At 42.8% G+C, this 19,140-nt stretch overlaps 2 protein-coding genes across 12 annotated transcripts in view; one reads left to right on the plus strand and one right to left on the minus strand.

Moving 5' to 3' along the window:
• Positions 1-3,550, minus strand: part of IRF6 (interferon regulatory factor 6) — a 25,315-nt gene extending 21,765 nt beyond the window's left edge. For 2 of the 5 annotated variants that reach the window (XM_077334883.1, XM_077334880.1), the window contains exon 1: positions 3,359-3,550. The gene's annotated coding sequence lies outside the window, so the exon portion shown is untranslated. Of the gene's footprint in view, positions 1-683; positions 839-1,095; positions 1,225-3,358 lie in introns of those variants that run through there. The other 3 variants (XM_077334879.1, XM_077334882.1, XM_077334881.1) reach the window with 3 other exon arrangements.
• GUCA1B (guanylate cyclase activator 1B) overlaps positions 1,123-19,140 on the plus strand; it is a 27,544-nt gene continuing 9,526 nt past the window's right edge. The window contains exons 1-3 of one of the 7 annotated variants that reach the window (XM_077334886.1): positions 1,123-1,234; positions 11,870-11,980; positions 12,190-12,610. In XM_077334886.1, the coding sequence (XP_077191001.1) occupies positions 12,407-12,610 (204 nt within the window). In that variant the 5' untranslated portion in view covers positions 1,123-1,234; positions 11,870-11,980; positions 12,190-12,406. Of the gene's footprint in view, positions 1,235-6,681; positions 11,981-12,189; positions 12,611-19,140 lie in introns of those variants that run through there. The other 6 variants (XM_077334888.1, XM_077334889.1, XM_077334887.1 and 3 more) reach the window with 6 other exon arrangements.

A 19,140-nucleotide genomic window follows, 5' to 3' on the forward strand; every position in this document is an offset into this window, starting at 1 on the left:
AAACAGGGCATTCTGTTTCCTCCTTGATGCAGCAGCAGCAGCACAGAGCCTGTTAAGGAGAGAGGCTTAGCTAAAGTTTTAAAACTGATCTGTTTATTTAAGAGTGATTTGCATAGTAAAACTAATTAACATTAACCCGTATTGAACACTCGCTTTGGCTAACACCATAAAGAGGTCTGTTTTAACTCAGGATCATAAGATAACATGCATCAAGGATAAACTATTTCTTAGGCAGACTTAATGCACACGTTATATTAGCCTTATCAGCTTCTCAGCAGCAAGAAATTCAGTTCCTTGCCAGCTATTGCCCCTGCAAAAAGCGCAACATGCAAGCAGCCATGTTGCTTCCCCTTCCCAAAAAAGGCCCCTTAATTAGAATAACCAGAAAAATACCAAACAATGGTAAAGATTTGACGCGGTTGTGTGTTGCTTTGGATACCCCTAGTAATATACGTCTTTTCCTTTGGGAAAACGCACACCATTTACAAATGTAAGGCTGCAACCAGACCTCCCAAGGTACCATAGGTGCACATATATTTGGGAGTAGCTCCCAACGAGTACGCCAGGCCTTTCCTTCACTGTAAACATGCTGAACCAGCTCGTGCTTCGTTGAGACGCAGATATGCCTGCAGCATACGGAGGCGATTCTTCCCTATCCAGCCCCAAAATTAATGTGTGCTCACCCCAAGATCCTTTAGCCCTCAGGGCACAGGCCTAGCGTCCCAGGAGAGCGTCCCCCCGAGGCTTCCTTCTATGCGTGCCATGCTGGAGAAACATAGTCAGGATTCCCAAGCGAGAAGGCGAACTTACAGCCAGGAACTGGAGCTTCGGGGACTAAACAGTTCAGTGGGCAGAAGAGACCGGGTAATGGGGGGGGGGGGGGGTATGCCTCACGAGAGCGTGAGATTAGGCAGGTAAGGGACACACTGGGAAGAAGCCACCTTCTCCTGAAGAAGACCCCCGCATGTTTTGAAGCAGAGGCGAGAAAGAGGCTGTGTGCGTATTGCAACCCACCTGGTGGCTCTGGAGGCCCGGGGGGGGGGGGGGGTGAGGGTTCTACCTGCGCGAAGTTTTCAGCTCTGCCGTAATACTCACCGCTCCGGCGCTCCTCAGCTGAGGCGCTGCCTGACTCGTTCACCTGGGCCAGGTGCTGCCGGGTTCGCCCCGCCCCGGAGGGGGAAGCGGCTCGAGCTGCGTAGGGGTGTGGACGGAAAGAAGCGAGTAGGAGGTAAAGGTATGTCAAGGATTGCGGCTGCGGGGCGGGAGGACGGGCCGAAAGGAGAGTGGCAGCGCAACGAGTTTGAGACGCTTTGGAGTGAGTGCGGTCGAGATATGGGAATCGGCTCATGGAGCATGCACAGAGTGCTTTACCGTGGGAAGTCTAAAGAGCCCACGCCATGGGCAAAGGCGTTTACTCTAGAGTAAATAATTCCGCGTGGGAGGCTCTAGTTTGGCAGCCGTGATAGTCTGAAACAGCAGAACAAAGTCTAATTCCCGTGGCATCAGACTTTAGGACCTACAAAGATTTGTTCCCAGCGGTAGCTGTATTTGTCTATAGTTGTATGACAAAACAGGTGCCAGGTGTCACATTAGGGGCTAGCCGGATGTATTGGAGTGTGAGCTTTCCTCAGCCAGAGCTCATGTAATCCGCAGGGAAGTTTCTGATGGAAGACATTTGATTAGTCTTTAGGTGTCTCTGGACTCCTGTTTTATTTGATTTAGTGTGGCATACTTCCATAGAGGCTGCGTGCATTATCAGGGAGTTTGGGATAGTATAGCTAACATTAAAAAGTGCATTAATTTTCTTAGGGGTAGAGCAGATATCTTTCAGTACAGCTGGCCTCATCAGTACAGTCCTTTCTCATATTCAGTTGCCTCAGCCATAAGAGTTTGAAACTTGCTTTTCATCCAATCCTAACTTGAGTTGGTACTCATATTTTAGCAGTTAAACCTTTCCAGTTTTTTATAAAAAGATGTTGCCAAAAGGCTCTCAAGAAGAGTAAGAAGACAACAAATTATGTTGTATTCTTTCGGTGGAAATGCATTTTATTTTTGTTTGCCTAGAATTGTATTTCAAAGTAATGCATGTAATCCTATACTTTATTAGAAATACACAAAACTTTAATTTTTAAAATTTTATTTACATAATGTACACCCTACTTTTTGCCCAATTCAGACCCAAAGTTGTGTGTGTTCTCTTTTTCATTTTACCCTCACAATAACATTGTGAGGCAGGTTGTGTAGAGTGTTTATAACTGACACCAAGGTCACCACCCAAGCTTCCATGGCCAAGTAGAGATTCAAACCTAGGAGTCTCACATCTTAGTCTGACAGTCTAAACCCAGCCTTTTTCAACCTTTTGACTGTGGAGGAGCCCCTGAAATAATTTTACAGGCGTTGAGGAGCCCCAAAGATGATGTCAGCTGGGTTTAGACTGCCTCCCTGCCAGGCCCCCTTAAGTTACATGTTACCAAAAGTGACATCACCAAATAGAGGAGGAGAAAGGAGACGGTTTTAGGTGGGAGTAGGCATGCAGGTTCTGCCCCCTCCCAGGCACAGAAACCATGAGAGAACTCACACTTGGGAGGGGGGAGCAATGGAAGCATCCAGTTCCCTAGCTTGTGGCTGAGTCCATAAAAGCAGGAAGGGAAAAGCTGCGAACCCCTTCTGGAACTGGTTGGGAATCCCTGGACTAACCCAACTCTTTTCAGCCTTTTGAAGAAACCCTATGGAAGAAACCCTGGAATAAATTTTAGGCTTCAAGGAGCCCTAGAAGTGATGTCCGCTGGCCACGCCTCCCTGCCCCCCCTCCCAGAACTGACATCACCACCAGAATCAGCAGGCAGGCTGGAGGGGGGGGGGAGGTAGTTTAAGCTGAGAGTAGATATGCAGTCTCCACCCCCCCCAACCCAGTAACCATGAGAGAACTCACTCATGCTTGGGTGCTGGGGAGGGGAAGTAATGGAAGCGGCTAGTTCCCTAGCTTGTGGCTGAGTCCATTAATGCAGAACAGGAACGGCCATGAACCCCTTGTTCTAACAACTATAGCTTATTGGCTCTCATTGACTTGGGCACTATCAAAAGCAAAGAGTGTGGAGCTCTTCTGCACCACAGCCTAAAAGTGCAAGTCCACTTCACCATGCCTGTTACTTACAAAATGGTTAGTAAGCATTCAATTTTTAAATACTCCAGTTTAGACAGTTTATAGACAACATGTTAGTTTACATTGTTTTATTTTACGTCTTTATCTACAATGTCTTTGAACTAGGACTTTGGCAACCCATAATACCCGTTCACATTAAGACAAATCCCTCTTTTCAAAATGATACATTATGCTAACATATTATTTTGCACCCACCTCAAAGAACCATGAAGCATGATTGAAGTATGGAATCCAGATCCTTCCAAAGAATATCAAACCATTTCATCCATTCTTGCTTTCCTCTGGAAAGTACTCTGGAAGCATACCTTTCTTTGTAACTTCTGCACAGCTTATTCCACTTTCCAACACATTTACTGACTAGCTGTCTTCTGTATATTCTCTGTGATATGATTCCTGGTGTAATAGTACCTTCTTGTAAGGTGGGGAGGGATGACTCAGCTGTGAATCTTGGTTTCGAGAGAGCAAGTTCTACTCTGTAATCTATGTAAATGAATCAGAAAAGGGAAGAAATTCCCTTTTCTTTTTCTCGCAGAGGCTGCGGTCTGCTTTCAAGTCTCTGACAATGTTGTAAACTTTGGAAAGCCTGAGTTTTATTTTTATGCCCAGTGTCAACTCTCAGTGTTTTTAAATTGTGTAGCATTTCCAAACATATAAACAGCATATGTCAGTTTTCTCTTTGATCTTATGCTGTCATGTTCCATTGCTCCAACCCCAAAATGAAAGCCAGTCAGATGAAATTGAAACAATGTTTCGCTGATCACAAGTAACCATTCAAAAACCACGTTGAACTTAGATTCAAGCAGAAAGCCGTGTTGGTCTAAAGTAGTACAACACAACGGCACCTTTAAGACCAACAAAGATTTATTCAAGGCGTGAGCTCTCGTGTGCATGCACACCTCCTCAGAATAATAATTGAACTTGGAAAGTCTTTCCAGAGTATTATAAAACCTGGATTCCACCATTGTTGCCTGGTTTCTCCACTGTTGCCTGATTTCATCCTTCTAATTTTTACTATTGCTAGGCCACAAAAAGTCCTTAGTAATATCTTATCCACTGGCTTTTTATGCCCAGTAATAATGGCAGACTGATTTGTTAATGCAGAATACCATACAGATTAGTCTGACCCTCTTATAATCACTTTGTGACTTCTTTCAGACATCAGTGTAGTCAACATGTTTGAGCATGCTCTGTGAGCAGTTTCAAGGAAAATGAATAACCTGTCTTGTTAAATCCTCCCAAGCACTGAGCTGGGAAATTTCTTAGCTTTCATCAGTGATAAGAGCATGACTCACCTAAAGGTCATGTGACTGATTGTCATCTGTTTCTTTGTACTTTGTTTGCCCAAGATAGGCCTCCATCTGTCTAACTTTCTTCTTAAATGTTTGAGAGTCGTCTTGTCCCTTATACTGCTTAATGTATTTTTTTCATAAACCTTTCTTCATAATTTGGCAATAATCATATATGTACTAAAGACATGTAAAGTGTGCAGGACCAAAAGAAGTAAAACAGCAACCCTGTTGATGGTAAAAGTAAATTCAGTTGTACTAATGTAACTTGCTTCTAAGTTCATCAGTTCTTCTGACATTATGAGGATTATGGGTGAATACAAACTGGGAAAATGTGGCTTGGTTTGTGGCATGTGTGATTTGCAAACAATGGACTCTCAGAAGCTTTTTAATGCTAGGCAATCTGGATTGCTTTATGTGGATTGTGATGCTGTAGAATTTCAACACCCCCCCCCCCCATGTTAAAGCCACCTCCTCTACCTGCCTTCTAAGTTTGGTGATGATGGGATCTACAGGGTACAAATTATGTCCCCTTAAAGAAACTTCCCCCTCAGGAAAGTGTTGCCTGGGGAAATGAGGTTCAGGGTTAGGAGTATAGAAGGGATCTTGTGCAAGCTAGAGGCACCAAACTCACAGTTAGTTCAACAAAGCCTATTTGAAATCTAGAGTGGGTGACATTCAGTAAATCCCAACTCTTTGGATTACCTGCATTCAGGTAACTGCAGTTTGATGGAATAATAATTTAGATGGCACACACTTTATCCGCTTAAGAAATTATGTTCACCCTTTATTTACTAGTAGCAAAGCCTGTTTTTAGAATGGGGTGTAGAAGGGCAGAAGGGCAGAGAGCAAAGTGGCTGAGCTCGCCAACTGGGACACTGCACTCTGCAGGAGATCTGCCAGCCCTTCTGCCCTTGCTCTTTCAGAACAGGGAGGACCAGGTGGCAAGTTGGGGCAGGTGGCCTCCCTGAGCTCCCCCCACAGCCAGCAGGCTTGGATGAGGAGCATGCCTGGATGTCCCTCCCCACCCTCACAGTGGTCAGAAGGCCACGGAGCGCAGCTGAATGCAGCTAGAAAGGCATCCCTACCTCCCTGGCTTACTACCTGTCAGCTTCTTCTTCTTAGGTCAAGTGCCAGCAAGCAGGAAGGGGAGGTAAGAGCCTCTGATTGGCCTTCAGTTGGGGACTACAGCCACCCTATTGGGGGATGTCCCCCAGTGATGGCCAATCAGAGGCTTGGCACGTGATCAGAAGTACAGTGAGGTTTTTATGTGGTAAAATTATTTATTTAGATTTCTATTCCACCCTTCCCTAGCAGACATAGATTATATGAAGGCAAGGTACAATTAGCATATTAATACAATAATTTCCTTCATGTTAAAAATGTATTTATAATTTGTATACAGTGTGTAAATATAGTATGATAACATGCATAGAAGATTAACTATGAAACTATTCAGTCTAATAAACTACATTGGTTTTTAGGCACAGGTAGGTGCTGAAGTGGCATCAGCAAGCAGTGTAACTTATTCCAACCACATCCCAGTATGTTTTTTAAAATATAGATTAAATAAAGACAACAGAACCATTCTTTCTTCATAGGAACAAGTCACTGGAATCCAGAGCTGCAAAACAAATGATGTAATAATGATCCAGGCATGTGGAATCTTGTTTCACATGCCATCCAGTTGAATTTCAAAAAACAGCATTACAGACAATAGAAAAGCAGCAAATGGAAGTACTTAGTACCCTGAAGCCTCTCCCTATTTTGTGATCCATCTACCATAAAATTAACAATTGTTTTGTAAAGTCATGAAGAATTCTATAGTGTCGCTCAGGTATTATTAATACAGCAAAGAGGCCTCAAATAATTTAGTATTAATATTATAATAACAGTGCAGGTGTATGATATATTTGATAGTAATTGATTCTTCTTAGGAAATTCTGGGAGCTGTCGTTCTGTGAGGAAAACTAGGAATGCCAGAGGAATTTTCAGTGCTCTCGTGAAGCTATAGTTCCCAGGATTCCTTCAGGAAAATCATTAGAAACTAGTATAAAACCAATATTATATGGCTTGCCAGTATATGGAGAAAAGTGTAAAACAGGAGAGTCTAGCAGGGGTAGTCAAACCGCGGCCCTCCAGATGTCCATGGACTACAATTCCCATGAGCCCCTGCCAGTGTTCGCTGGCAGGGCTCATGGAAATTGTAGTCCATGGACATCTGGAGGGCTGCAGTTTGACTACCCCTGCTCTAGAGTTCTCTCTGCAGCTAGAATTTACCTGAAAGCCTTTTTTCCTTAGATGAGCTTGTGTGCTGGCTTCATTCCAACCACCACCAGCTTTTCCCTGTACTTCTTCACAAGTTTTAAACTACTCCGTTGTTGTGTCTGTAGACCTGCAGAGGACCAAGCTTGAGGTCCAAGGCAGGGTTGTAGCTTACAATGTAATTGGCCATTGTGCAGCTAGATCCGATCTGCAGGATTCAGGCAGTGTATATTGAAACTGACCAATAGCGCATACTGGCGGGGAGATCCATGGTTTGCTTATGTACATACGTTGGGGGTTTTGGTGGGTTTGTTGGTTCAAGTTCAGTTTTCCTTGACCATGTGGAAGAAGAAGAAGAAGAGTTGGTTCTTATATGCCGCTTTTCCCTACCCGAAGGAGGCTCAAAGCGGCTTACAGTCGCCTTCCCATTCCTCTCCCCACAACAGACACCCTGTGGGGTGGGTGAGGCTGAGAGAGCGCTGATATCACTGCTCGGTCAGAACAGTTTTATCAGTGCCGTGGCTAGCCCAAGGTCACCCAGCTGGCTGCATGTGGGGGAGTGGGGAATTGAACCCGGCATGCCAGATTAGAAGTCCGCACTCCTAACCACTACACCAAACTGGCTCTCAAGAAAAGAGCTCAAAACCCTTCCAGAGTCCATGTCCATCCTGAACTCCCAAATTTAACTGTAGTATTATTCGAAAGTGCTTTGCCTGTGATCACTCCTTTGGAATGGATTGCTGGTGATGGTAAGAAAAATGCTTTCTTTCCTTTAGGAGAGCTTTTATGTCTATATTTCAGTGGACGTTCTGTATATCTTTTTGGTGGTGGACTGCGGTTAAGTCTGGCTTTTAAGTAGATGTTGTATATTTATGGTTTTACTGTTTTGATCTATGCTTAGAGGTCACTACCCTCAGCCTTATTCAGAAAAAGTGAGCTATGATTATTTCAAACAACAAAAAATATAATAAAAAGAACTGGTTGATTCCTTTCAAAATATCTATGAAAGTTGTTCTAGGGGGTGGATTGTTGTTTTGTGCCTGTTTGTCTCAGTGGACCAGTAGAATTTGGACACTTTCAGATGTGGATGGACCTTTTGGGGAACTTCTGATGACACTCAGCTTTTCCTCCTGATGGACAGCCACCCTGACTCACCCCCAGACTCATTAGCCAGATGTCTGGAAGCAGTGTTGGGCTGGCTAAAGCAGAGCCACCTGAGTCTCAATCCTTCAAAGGTCCTGTGGTTTGATAAGAAAGGCCTAAGTGAGGAAGTGTGACTGCCCTACCTGCATGGAGGGCAACTATCACTCATGCACTCAGCCAGGAAACTGGGCGTAATCTGAGACCGTTTATGCACTGGAGATTTCATGCCGGGCTGCAGGCTGGAATTTTAATCGTGGCAGGTTGCCCCACCTCTTCCTGCACCCACACGGGGGAGCATTAGGCCTGGTGCACCTCATCCGCCCCTGATTTGTGCTCCTGCATGGGAGCTGGGGCAGTGAGATTCCCAGTGCATAAACAGTTATAGAGAGACATTTATTACCTCCTGCACCAGTCAACCAACCCAGCCTGGTATAACACTGTTAGCCATGATGGTCAAGGCTAGATGTGATAAGCCTCATACTTCGAAGCACCTATATTTGAGATTGAATCAGTCCAGCTGCAGCATCTATTTTATGGCAGGTGTGAGTAACTTTATCTGCAAAATAATTCCTTTATCTGTAAAGGAATTATAGTGGGCCTATCAGTTTTCTGGGTCAAAATCCTCAGGGGCTTGACATAAAAGCTTTATAACAACCCAGTAAAGCTCCACCAGGTGGCAATTTGATCTGATTGGACAATGATTGGGTAGTTTATAATATTATCTAGAACCTTGTTACCATCTGTTTGTCTTTGTGAAGTGGTCTGCTTGCAAATCAAAAGCAGCTCCATGTAATCCTTAGCACTTTGTTGTAATTACAACATCCACGGTGTTGTTTCTTCCTAACTGCACACCAGTCTTGTCTAGGTGTAAGGATGTCTTAACCCATTATAGCAACAAGTCATTTGTTTCCATCTGACTCAGTCATACAGATTTGATCTTGGGCAACATGGTACGATAATAGATTTTAAAATGAAAGACTTGCTTACCTGGTGTTCCTGTCTTTCAGTTTAATATTGTAAATTTCTAAAACAATATCTGACATGTCTCTGCATACTGCATTACATGCCAAAGATCTGTCATTTATTATTAAAGTTACCACAATGTAGAATCATAATCATTTACTTTGGGTCACTTGATTCTATCACTGCACAATCTGTTGGAGAGCTGCCTGGAAACAGACAATAGAGATAGAGATACATGGACAGTGATGAGTAATGTTCAGAAGTAGTAAAAAGAGCATGTGGACTCCAGCACTCTGCACATGGTGTGAGCAACAGATTTGGGGAAGTGTTGACACCTGCATGTAATTTAGTTCCTATACTTCCCTCACTCCTCCTTGGTATTTCCCACAGGTTAGGGGTAACCTGCTGGAGGAAGTAGTGTAGTAACTGAGCCAAAATTTAATCACCCCTTGTGGTTACTTGCACTGGAACTGGATGTAGTGATCTCACTGGAGGTCTTTAAGCAGTGGCTGGACAGATTCTTATCAAGGATGCTTTAGGCTGATCCTGCATTAAGCAGAGCATCGGACTAGATGGTCTGTATGGCCCCTTCCAACTCTGGTTCTATATTCTGTCTGAAATTTCTGCTTGGGCTGCTCCTTGGGGCTGTGATTGTGCAAGGCAAAAAAGATTGTGTTTGACCAGGAGCAGTAATTGTTGGAAAGGGAATATGGTTGTGTTCCTTGAACTGGAATGTAGGGTTATACCATTTTGACATTGTGCCAACATCATGATGAAGTACTGCCTGCTTAACACCAAGATGCCCCTCCCCTTTTGCACTGTTGCCTAATAGGCCCTGTGTTAGGGAGACAGGAAGCAAATATTGAGGAAAGGAGAGTCGTTGAGTTGATATCAGTAGATAGGTACATCTTGTGTCTGTGGGGGAGGAGATTTGTTTGTTTGCCTTTGCGGAGTGTACTGGTCTTAGAAGAATAGAGGAACCACTCTGGCATTGAGGTGGAGTGCTTTTAAGGATGTTTGCAAGGATTTTAAGTATAATAATGTTAGTCATAGTTGGTAACAATATTTATTCTTATCTTGGGTTTTGTGCCATATGCCCTATAGCTGTTGTTTCACATGTTTTGTGACACGTGATAAGACAGTCAAAATTAATGGTAGACAACTGGGAAAGTGTTTTCCATTAATCACTAACTTTACATTTTTATTGCTCCGATGTTTTTGTGAATGAGAATTGAAGCCAAAGGACTGCTTTTTCTTGCAAAGAATTATCATACTGCATGTATTGTTTATATGTTTAATGTAAACCGCCCTGAGCCTCCGGGGAGGGCAGTATAGAAATATAATAAAATAAAATAAATAAAATAAATATATACTGGGCCAGATGAATTGCATCCAAGAGTACTAAAAGAACTTGCAGATGTAATCGCTGAACCTCTGTCCGTTATTTTTGATACTTCTTGGAGAACAGGTGATTGGAGGCTGGTGAATGTTGTCCTAATCCTCAAGAAAGAAAAAAGGAGGAGCTGGGTAACTACCGACCCGTCAGCTTGACATCTGTAGCTGTCAAAATTTTGGAACAAATTATCAAACAGTTGGTCCTTGAGCAGCTGGAACAGAGTGGTGATTTCTAAGACTCAGCATGGATTTTGCAAGAACAAGTCATGTCAGACCAACCTTAACTCTCTTTTTGAGAAAGTGACTACTTTGCTGGATCAGGGGAATGCTGTGGACATAGTTTATCTAGATTTCAGTAAAGCTTTTGATAACTTCTTGTTGACAAGTTGGTAAAATGGATTGACAGCTGGTTGACAGATCATACCCAAAGGATGCTTGTTAATGGTTCAGAATCCTCTTGGAGAAGAGTGAGAAGTAGAGTGCCCCAGGAATCTGTCCTGGGGCATGTGTTGTTAGAGGGGGTACATATTAAATTTTCAGACAATACTAAACGGGAAGGGGTAGCAAACAGAACAGAAGACAGAATCAGAATACAGGATGATCTTGATAAGCTCGAGAAGTGCGCTAAACTGAATAAAATGAAATTCACTAGGAACAAATGTAAATTTCTGCATTTAAGTAGGAAAAAACATTTCCACTAATATAGGATGGGGGAGATTTGTCTTGGCAGTATTATTATTATTATTATTATTATTATTATTATTATTATTATTATTATTATTATTATTATATTTATACCTCGCCTCCCCCCGAAGGCTCGAGGCGGCTTACATAACCCCGATGATGTATGTATGTATGAAAAGGATCTAGAAGTCTTAGTAGACTGTACATTGAATATGAGTCAGCAGTGTGACTCAGTGCCTAAAAAAGCAAATGGGATTTTGGGCTGTATCAAACAGTATCATGTCCAGATCATGGGAAGAGATGGTACCACTTTGCTCTGGTTTGGCCTCACTTGGAGTCCTGTGTTCAGTTTTGGGCACCACAGTTGAAGACAAACTGGAGCATGTCTAGAGGAGTACAAGAAAGATGGTGAAGGGCTTGGAGACCACGACGTATGAGGAAAGGTTGAAGAAACTTGGTCTGTTTAGCGTGGAGAGGAGATGACTGAGAGGGGATTTGATAACCATCTTAAAATAGTTAAAAGGCTGCCATATAGAAGATGGAGCAGGGTTGTTCTCTGTTGACCCGGAGGGACAGACCAGAACCAATGGGATGAAATTAATTCAAAAGAAATTCTGTTTAAACATCCAGAAGAAGTTCCTAACAGTTAGAGCAGTTTCTCAGTGGAACAGACTTCCTCGGGAGGTGGTGGGATCTTCATCCTTGGAAATTTTTAAACAGAGGCTAGATAGCCATCTGACAGAGAGGCTGATTCTGTGAAGGCTCAAGGGGGTGACAGTTTACAGTGGATGAGCAATAGGGTTATGAGTGTCCTGTATTGGGTGGGGGGTTGGACTAGATGACCCAGGAAGACCCTTCCAACTCCATTATTCTATGATTCAGACTTATGATGGTGTTTACTAATTTGCTACTGATTTACTTTTTCCTTATATTTGAACTCTTATGATCCCTGTTCCATTGTCTGAGGAAGTTTTCGTGGACACAGAAGCTCACACCTTGAAGAAATCTTTGTTGGTCTTAAAGGTGCCATTGGACTCCATTTGCCATGCTCCTTCAGACCGACATGGCTATCTAGTTGAAGGTATGGATTCAGTTATGGTTCAGAATCTATGAGAAAAGAGTTACAGATAGCTTTTAAGAAGTGATTGGAGTTTCTTGAACTGTCATCAGAAACTCTGTTGACCCTACTTCAGGAGCATTGTTCAATGAAGTATTCTGCAACATCTGAAGGGCTCTGTGACGCATACAAGGGAATCTCCTAATGATCTTAACTATACTTAATCTTTGCAGGTTTAAGTCTGGGAATCCATTATGGGTTGTACTAATATGAGAATGAGACTGGGAGGTTAAGCAGAAGCCTCAGCCCAGAAAGCAGGAAGAGGAGAGAGAATAACACAGAATAAATATATATGATATTCATTGAAAGAAGAAAACATTATTTAAAAACAAAGAAAATACAAAGCTGCAAGAAGAAACCCTTTGTTCTGTCTCCTTGTTCCAAGGAAGCATGGGACAACACTTCACTAATGAGGATGGGGAACAAACTGAGATTGATGTGGCTGAACTGCAGGAATGGTATAAAAAGTTTGTTGTGGAGTGTCCAAGCGGGACACTCTTCATGCATGAATTCAAACGCTTCTTTGGAGTACAGAATGATGAGGAAGCTGAATCATATGTGGAGAACATGTTCAGAGCTTTCGATAAAAATGGGGTAAGCATCCAAAAGACCAAAGTAGTACTTGGTTCTGAAGTAGAAGACTCAATGTATCTTTTAAATGTAGAGTTTCCCTTTTGATCAAGAAGTGATTTGCTATGATTCTTATGTAAGGGATAAATACATGGAAGTGACTAATGTGTCAGGGTCATAGGAGGCGGATTAAATTTTCCAGCACTCCAAACAATGGGAAGGAAATCTGAATGATTATCTCTTGTTTGGTTAAAAATTGCTGTTGCGGGCAATTTTTTTCCCTTTCAAATTTTTCCTCTAATATGCCTACCAAATATTAAAAATCATTTTTTTTTGCCAAAGATGTGTGAATTGTAGTTTTGGTTTAATAACAGTTACATATACAAATCATTCATAGCTGCAGTCCAAGGGCCATGTGCTAATGCCCAAATGGTTAAAGCAATTTAAGTCATGGACACACCACCACAAGTCCATAAACTCCATGAACTCCTCTGGGAATTTCACGCGTAGCATTCCCATCACCAAAGAAACTTCTGAAAGAAAACAAATCAGGATGTCTTGGTGTTCACACCTAAAAGTGAATCACAGGTAGTAATAGTAATTTAATCATCTTGCTGGGCATAAGTTAATTGTCCAATGAAACATCCTGTCATTACGGAACAGTGGAAGGAAAGATTTTGCTGTTGCAGCACTGAGAGAGTCCTGAACCGGTCTACTTACAATTCCATCTTATTTTATTCAACGAGGCTTACTCACAGAAAAGTACCTGAAAGATTGCAGCTTGAATGTAATTGAACTGGCCTTCATAAAAGTTGTGTAGTGTGTCACTTGACTCCAAATGTTAGTGGGGGGGACGACGACACTGCTTTACTCAGTGACTTTGGACCAAACAAGTTGCTTTGAGTTTAATCTGTGATAAATGCCATTATAACAATTTTATGTGCTTCCTAGTAATCGTGTTAAATATGGTTACTGTTCAAGTATAGATCAAATATTGAAAGTATTTGTAGCTACCCTGATCGACTGCTCCATCTAGGAAAGGGACAAGACTCTGAGCACAGCTGTGCTTGGAATTCTGTTTATCGGGGTAAATATCTCTCCTTTGAGGTTGCTTCTGTAATGTATGGGATTTAGGAATTTATATCCTGCACCTTCACCCGGGGCCAGTCACAGCAACACTGAATAAAATACAGAATAAAATGATCTGAAATAAAACAACCTCCCACCCCACATCCTGGCAGGACAGCACCCTCAGAAAACTAGACATTAAAGGCCTAGGCAAAGAGGTGTTTTTTCACCAGCTGCTGTCAACCATATAATTAAAAGCCTGGCAAGTCACCAGAGAGAGGCTGTTCCAAAATCTGGGGGCCATTACAGAGAAGGCCCTCCTGCATGTCACTGTCCCTTACACCTCTGAGAGAGGCAGAACTACAAGAATGCTTTCTCATAGTGATCTCAGTGCTCAGGCAGGTCTGTATGGGAAAAGGTGCTCCTTCAAATACTTGGGGCCCAAACCACTTAGAGTTTTTTATATTAACACCAACACCTTGAGCTGGGCTTGATAGCTAATAGGGAAAAATAGGAAATAAGGAGAAATGATTTCAGAAAGAGCTGGCTGTGACCCCGTAACCTGAAAATGGAGGGGGAGAGCTTTCAAGTGCTTGCTTATTATTTTCCCTGTCATGTGTGTGCAAAGGTGCCGAGCAATGGACAGAACTCCCGGAAGCTGTCTGAAATTGGCTAGAATTCCACAGTTCCAAGCCACCAGAAAATTGGCTGAAATGCTGTCCTTATCACATGAAAGCTTGCGGAGAATGGGAACGAAGGAAGGCTTCCTGGGCTAGTTTTCAGGCGCCAAATCCAAGAAGAATCAGCTATGTGCCACCCGCAGGGATAGTCTTTGTAATGGGAATATGACATTTAATACAGCACTGTGTGCAACACTTCCTCCTGAGAAGTGAGATCAATACAACAGCAGGGAGGAGCAGTATAGAAGTTAAATAATAATAAATATATATATAATAATAAAAGACCTCAATCATTTAGTGTTCAAATGTGGATGTTTAAGTTATAGAGCGTACTTCTTTGGAATGGATATTTCAGAAAAAAGGATAAACCTTGTTGCATATAGTTTACGTATCTTCTTTTCCATTCTAAAATGAAAAAGGAAGGTGATGAGGCACTTCATGATGTTAAACACGGGCTGTGTCATGAGGTGCTTATCTAATTAGTACTGATCACTAAATAGATTCAAGACAGCACTTGGCAACTGCATCAACCAGCTGGGACTGGGGGCAAAAGTTCATAATGTGTAGTACATAAGTAAAGCAAATGACTGAAGAAGCAAGTGAGACATAACCTAAAACCACTACATGAAGCTTGTAGAGAAAAACAAAAAGGATGGCAACCAGCTGTAGTTTCATTTCAGTCTCCACTAGTTTTGGTTCTGTTTGACAAGTTAGTGCTCCATTGTGTGACAGCTATTGCAAAAGAGGCCACTAATTAATTTTAGTATCCTTGTGGCCACTGGCTAATAGGTAGTGGGTGACATAAAAGAAATTAAATAGACTCTCCCTTGCCAATTAATTTTGAACTTAATTATATGCTACCAGTTTTGTATTCCTATCTGTCTAATGTATTTTTGTACCTCCTTTCCTCCTAGTTGCTCAGGGCAGTGAGGGTTATTCTCTCATCCCCATTTAATCGTTAGTGTTATATACGACCTAGTGTGCTTACCTATCATTTATTTATTTAGAAAATAATTATGCCCCCTCTCCAGGAATCTGCTTTAGGTGGTGTACAAGTTAATACATACAATACATTACAATGTATTCATTAAAATCTAGCATTTAAAAGCCAGTTTGCCAGGCTAGATGTGCCCGCCCCTCTCTCCTTATGGAAACCCCACCAATCTTGATATTGGTTTGTAGTTTTAAGGCCGGTTTATGCTGTAATATGTATTTTAAAATGTTGTAAATTGCCATGAGCCAGCATTTGCCGGGAGTGGCAGGTTAGAAATGGAAATAAACAAATATGTGAGGGACACTTTTCAGACTGTAGTTGTGGCATTAGGTATCATCGAAACCGTGAAGTATATTTTATTTGAATGTTTATGATATAAGGCTAAACACCTTCCCTAGACATTTTAGTAACTAAAATTTTAATGGCCCTAGGCCAGCAAATACACCGTTTTTTAGTTAAATTCCTTGTTCAGGCCATGAGAGTTTGGACAGCTTGAGATAAGGAACCTTAATACAGCTTTCTGGCTTGAATTCTTCCTTTCTTCATTTATTCTTAGCTGGGATAGATCAATACTACTTAAGACAATACTACTTAATTCAGAGAAAGCAAGAAAGAATTTAAAACCCGGTAAATAAAACTGTAGGCCATAAAGAGAGATAACTGCTAGCTTAAAATAACAGTTCTAAATAACAGGCTAAAATAATGTTAAAAGATCACCTCCACAATTATAACCCTAAGTGAACAGAATTTTTTTTTCACCTGGAGCCTAGAAGAAAGCAATGTAAATGCCTGGTGAGGCTCCAGGAGAAGAGCAGCTGGCAAAAACGTCCCATCTCTGGTTGCCACCTGCCTCACTTCTGAGAGCCGGGTATGTGAGGGAGATCTTAACTGGCCGGTTGGCCAATATGGAAGGAGGCAATCATTCAGGTGCCCAGGCCATAAGGAATTTAACAGCACTTGGAATTATGCTTGGAAATGGGCCACCAGTACAGATTTTCAGCACTGGGATAATATGGTCCCTGTATCCCACCTCTGATAATAACTTGGCTTTCTCATTTGGGACAAGCTGTAAGTTTCCAAGGGTAGCTCCACATAAAAGACATTACAGTAATCTAATTTCAGTGTTTTGGTGTACACCAGGGCAAGGAAGGGGAGAAGTAGGGCTTGATGATATGGGGTGGGGGTGAGGGGATGCCCAGGTCAACTCTGCAGGTCAAAAGTTGGGTCCCTGGCCTCCAACTTTCAGGGGCGAGTGCAGACTGGTCCTCCCCACACCGACTCCTGATCATGTGGTGCGGTAGGAAATTTGCTCTGGCTAGGAAACACCCTGCAGAACTCCTTGTTACCACTGTGGGGGCTTCCTCCTGGGAGCATCCAAAGAAGGGGCTACAGGAAGGGAAGGGACAGGCAGTCTGTAATGCCCCACAGAACCCTGCTGCTGCCATCTGAGCAGGCTGGACCAGCCGGGGCAGGGGAAGTAGTCCCACTGCTAGAGCTCTGATCTGCCCCGCTTAAAGATGCCACAGGTGCTGTACCATATGTGCAAATCATTGGCAAAAAGAGTCTTGCCACTGCACAGCCAGTTGGTGAGGGGGCCAGGGGACTGGCAGTTCAGTGGCACCTCCCAGGAAGTGGTGTCCATGGCATGTGCCATGACTGTCTGGATGTAATCAGGGCATGGATCACTGTGACCAGATTACACTTTTTCAATGAATGCCCATAACTGGGAACCAGCCATAGCTGATAAAAGACACTTTGTGCTGAAGAGGAGATCTGGGCCTCCAGTCAAGTACAACCCTTTCCAGGTCAAGCTGACTCCTCACTCACAAAACACCTTTTGCCATTGATCAGCAGTACCTCACTCTCATCTGGACAGAGCTTCAGGTTATTGGACAGGCACTTGTTCAGGACTTCCTTAGACCTATTTTACTCAGTAGTTAAAGAGAAGTAGAACTGGGTGTAATCCCAAACTCCCTGATGGGCTCTCCCAGTGGTTTCATGTAAATATTAAATGGCATCTAACTATCTGTCACATTGTGTCTTGTCCTTCCCCAAGGACACCAAAGTAGTGGACATGGTTCTACTTTTCCCTTTTCTCCTCATGAAACAGGTGATGCTGAGATAGGGGTTGACCTCAAAACATCCAGCAAGGTGCAGATTTGAATCAGGGTCTCCCAGATCCTGGTTCATCTTTCTAACTGCTGCCTTCCTGTATTGCATCTCCATTCCATTGCAGTAACGGCACTTGCGAGAGTCAGCCGTAGTTCTAAGCATGCTGGGAGAACTGAATGTTAAGTGGAAGTGAAGGGAGTGTGGTGATATTTTTCTGGATTTTTGTAATGATGTAAAAAAAAGAAGACTGTATCAAGGACAAGAGGAACAACCGATTTGTGTGAATACTTGGGAAGAAATTCCTTGTCTGAACCAAGCCATAGAATGTGTATCAAAAATTTACACAGTGGGCCCAGGATCAGATGGAGTGAGGGTGGGGGAGGGGGAAGCTCCAGATTTGTGCAAAAATATAAATGTTAAAAAAATCCTTGGGGTGGGTAGAAAACTCTAAAGATAGTTGAAATAATGTCTGCTTCCCTAAGAAAAGTGTGTCACTGAGATCTTGTGAGACTGTTGTGAGATCTTGGCAGCCACTTTTTTGGGTTGGTGAACAGCCACCAACCAACATTGCTAAGGATTCCTTGGCTCAGTTTGTATCAGCACAGGAGAGAGAGTAAAAAGATAAATGATAGAAGGAAGGAAAGGCAAAGCTAGAGGGGGTGGAGCAGAAAAGGTTAAAATGGGGAACCTGAATATGGGGAACACTGAAAGGTACATTAGAGATGTAGTGGGCAGAGTTTTCTGTGGGAGAAAGAGAAAAGGGTAGGTGGTTGGGACACATGTATGTATCAACTGCGCCGACTAGCTGCCTCTCCTCCCCATCTCCCCATGTTTTTTGTTTGTTTTTACATTTGGAACCTGATCGCATTACAACGCAAATTTGCAAGAACAATACTGCCAACTTCCTGGGAATATACCAAAAAGTTAACCTTAAGTCAAAAATGAGGACTCCACATATCCCACACCTCCCCTGTCTCCCCCTCCAGCATCTAAATGCGCTTTACTTTCATGATTGCAGAACCACAGCAATGCGGATCGTGCTTTTTTTTTTTTTTATCTCAAGCAGGAAATGGAGAGGGGAGGGTGGGTGCAAGGGCAGGCAAAACTCTACAGGGACTGTCACACGTTTTTCCCTCCACACAGGCTTGCCCTTGGTTGCTCCCTGTTGTGAAGCATGATACTAAGTGGCAAATCCAGTTTTGGCGATTTCCTTCATCTTGAGGCAAATATGGCCAAAACGTGAGCCAGCCCCTGGACAGCCTCAGGTTGCTGACAACATCATATGAAAGCAGCACTAGAACCTGCCAGCAACCAAAGGGTATCCTGGGTCAGATTCCTCATGCAGAATCGGTCTTATAGTTTACCTTTGCAATCAAGATTCAGAAGCAGCTATACCAGGTGTATTATCCTGAACAAATGAGTTAAGGATGTTTCAACCACAAACCACGCTTCTCTGTGGAATTATATGAACTCTTCCCAACATACTGAGCAACCCTTCCATATCAGGTCACCTGCTGAGATGAGGAGTGGAGTTCACTGTTTCATATCTCAAGACTATGCAGTAACTTTTAGAATGCCTAAGTTAAATGCAGCCATTGTTAAGCAAACTTGCAAGTTCTGCTGAACTGCTCCATTTAGATGTTTTCCTTCCCATTAGATCAAGATGATCACCAGCAAATTGTGAGCATGAAAAGTTGCAG

Source organism: Paroedura picta, chromosome 4 (genome assembly GCF_049243985.1).
Source record: "Paroedura picta isolate Pp20150507F chromosome 4, Ppicta_v3.0, whole genome shotgun sequence".
Classification (NCBI taxonomy): Eukaryota; Metazoa; Chordata; class Lepidosauria; order Squamata; family Gekkonidae; genus Paroedura; species Paroedura picta.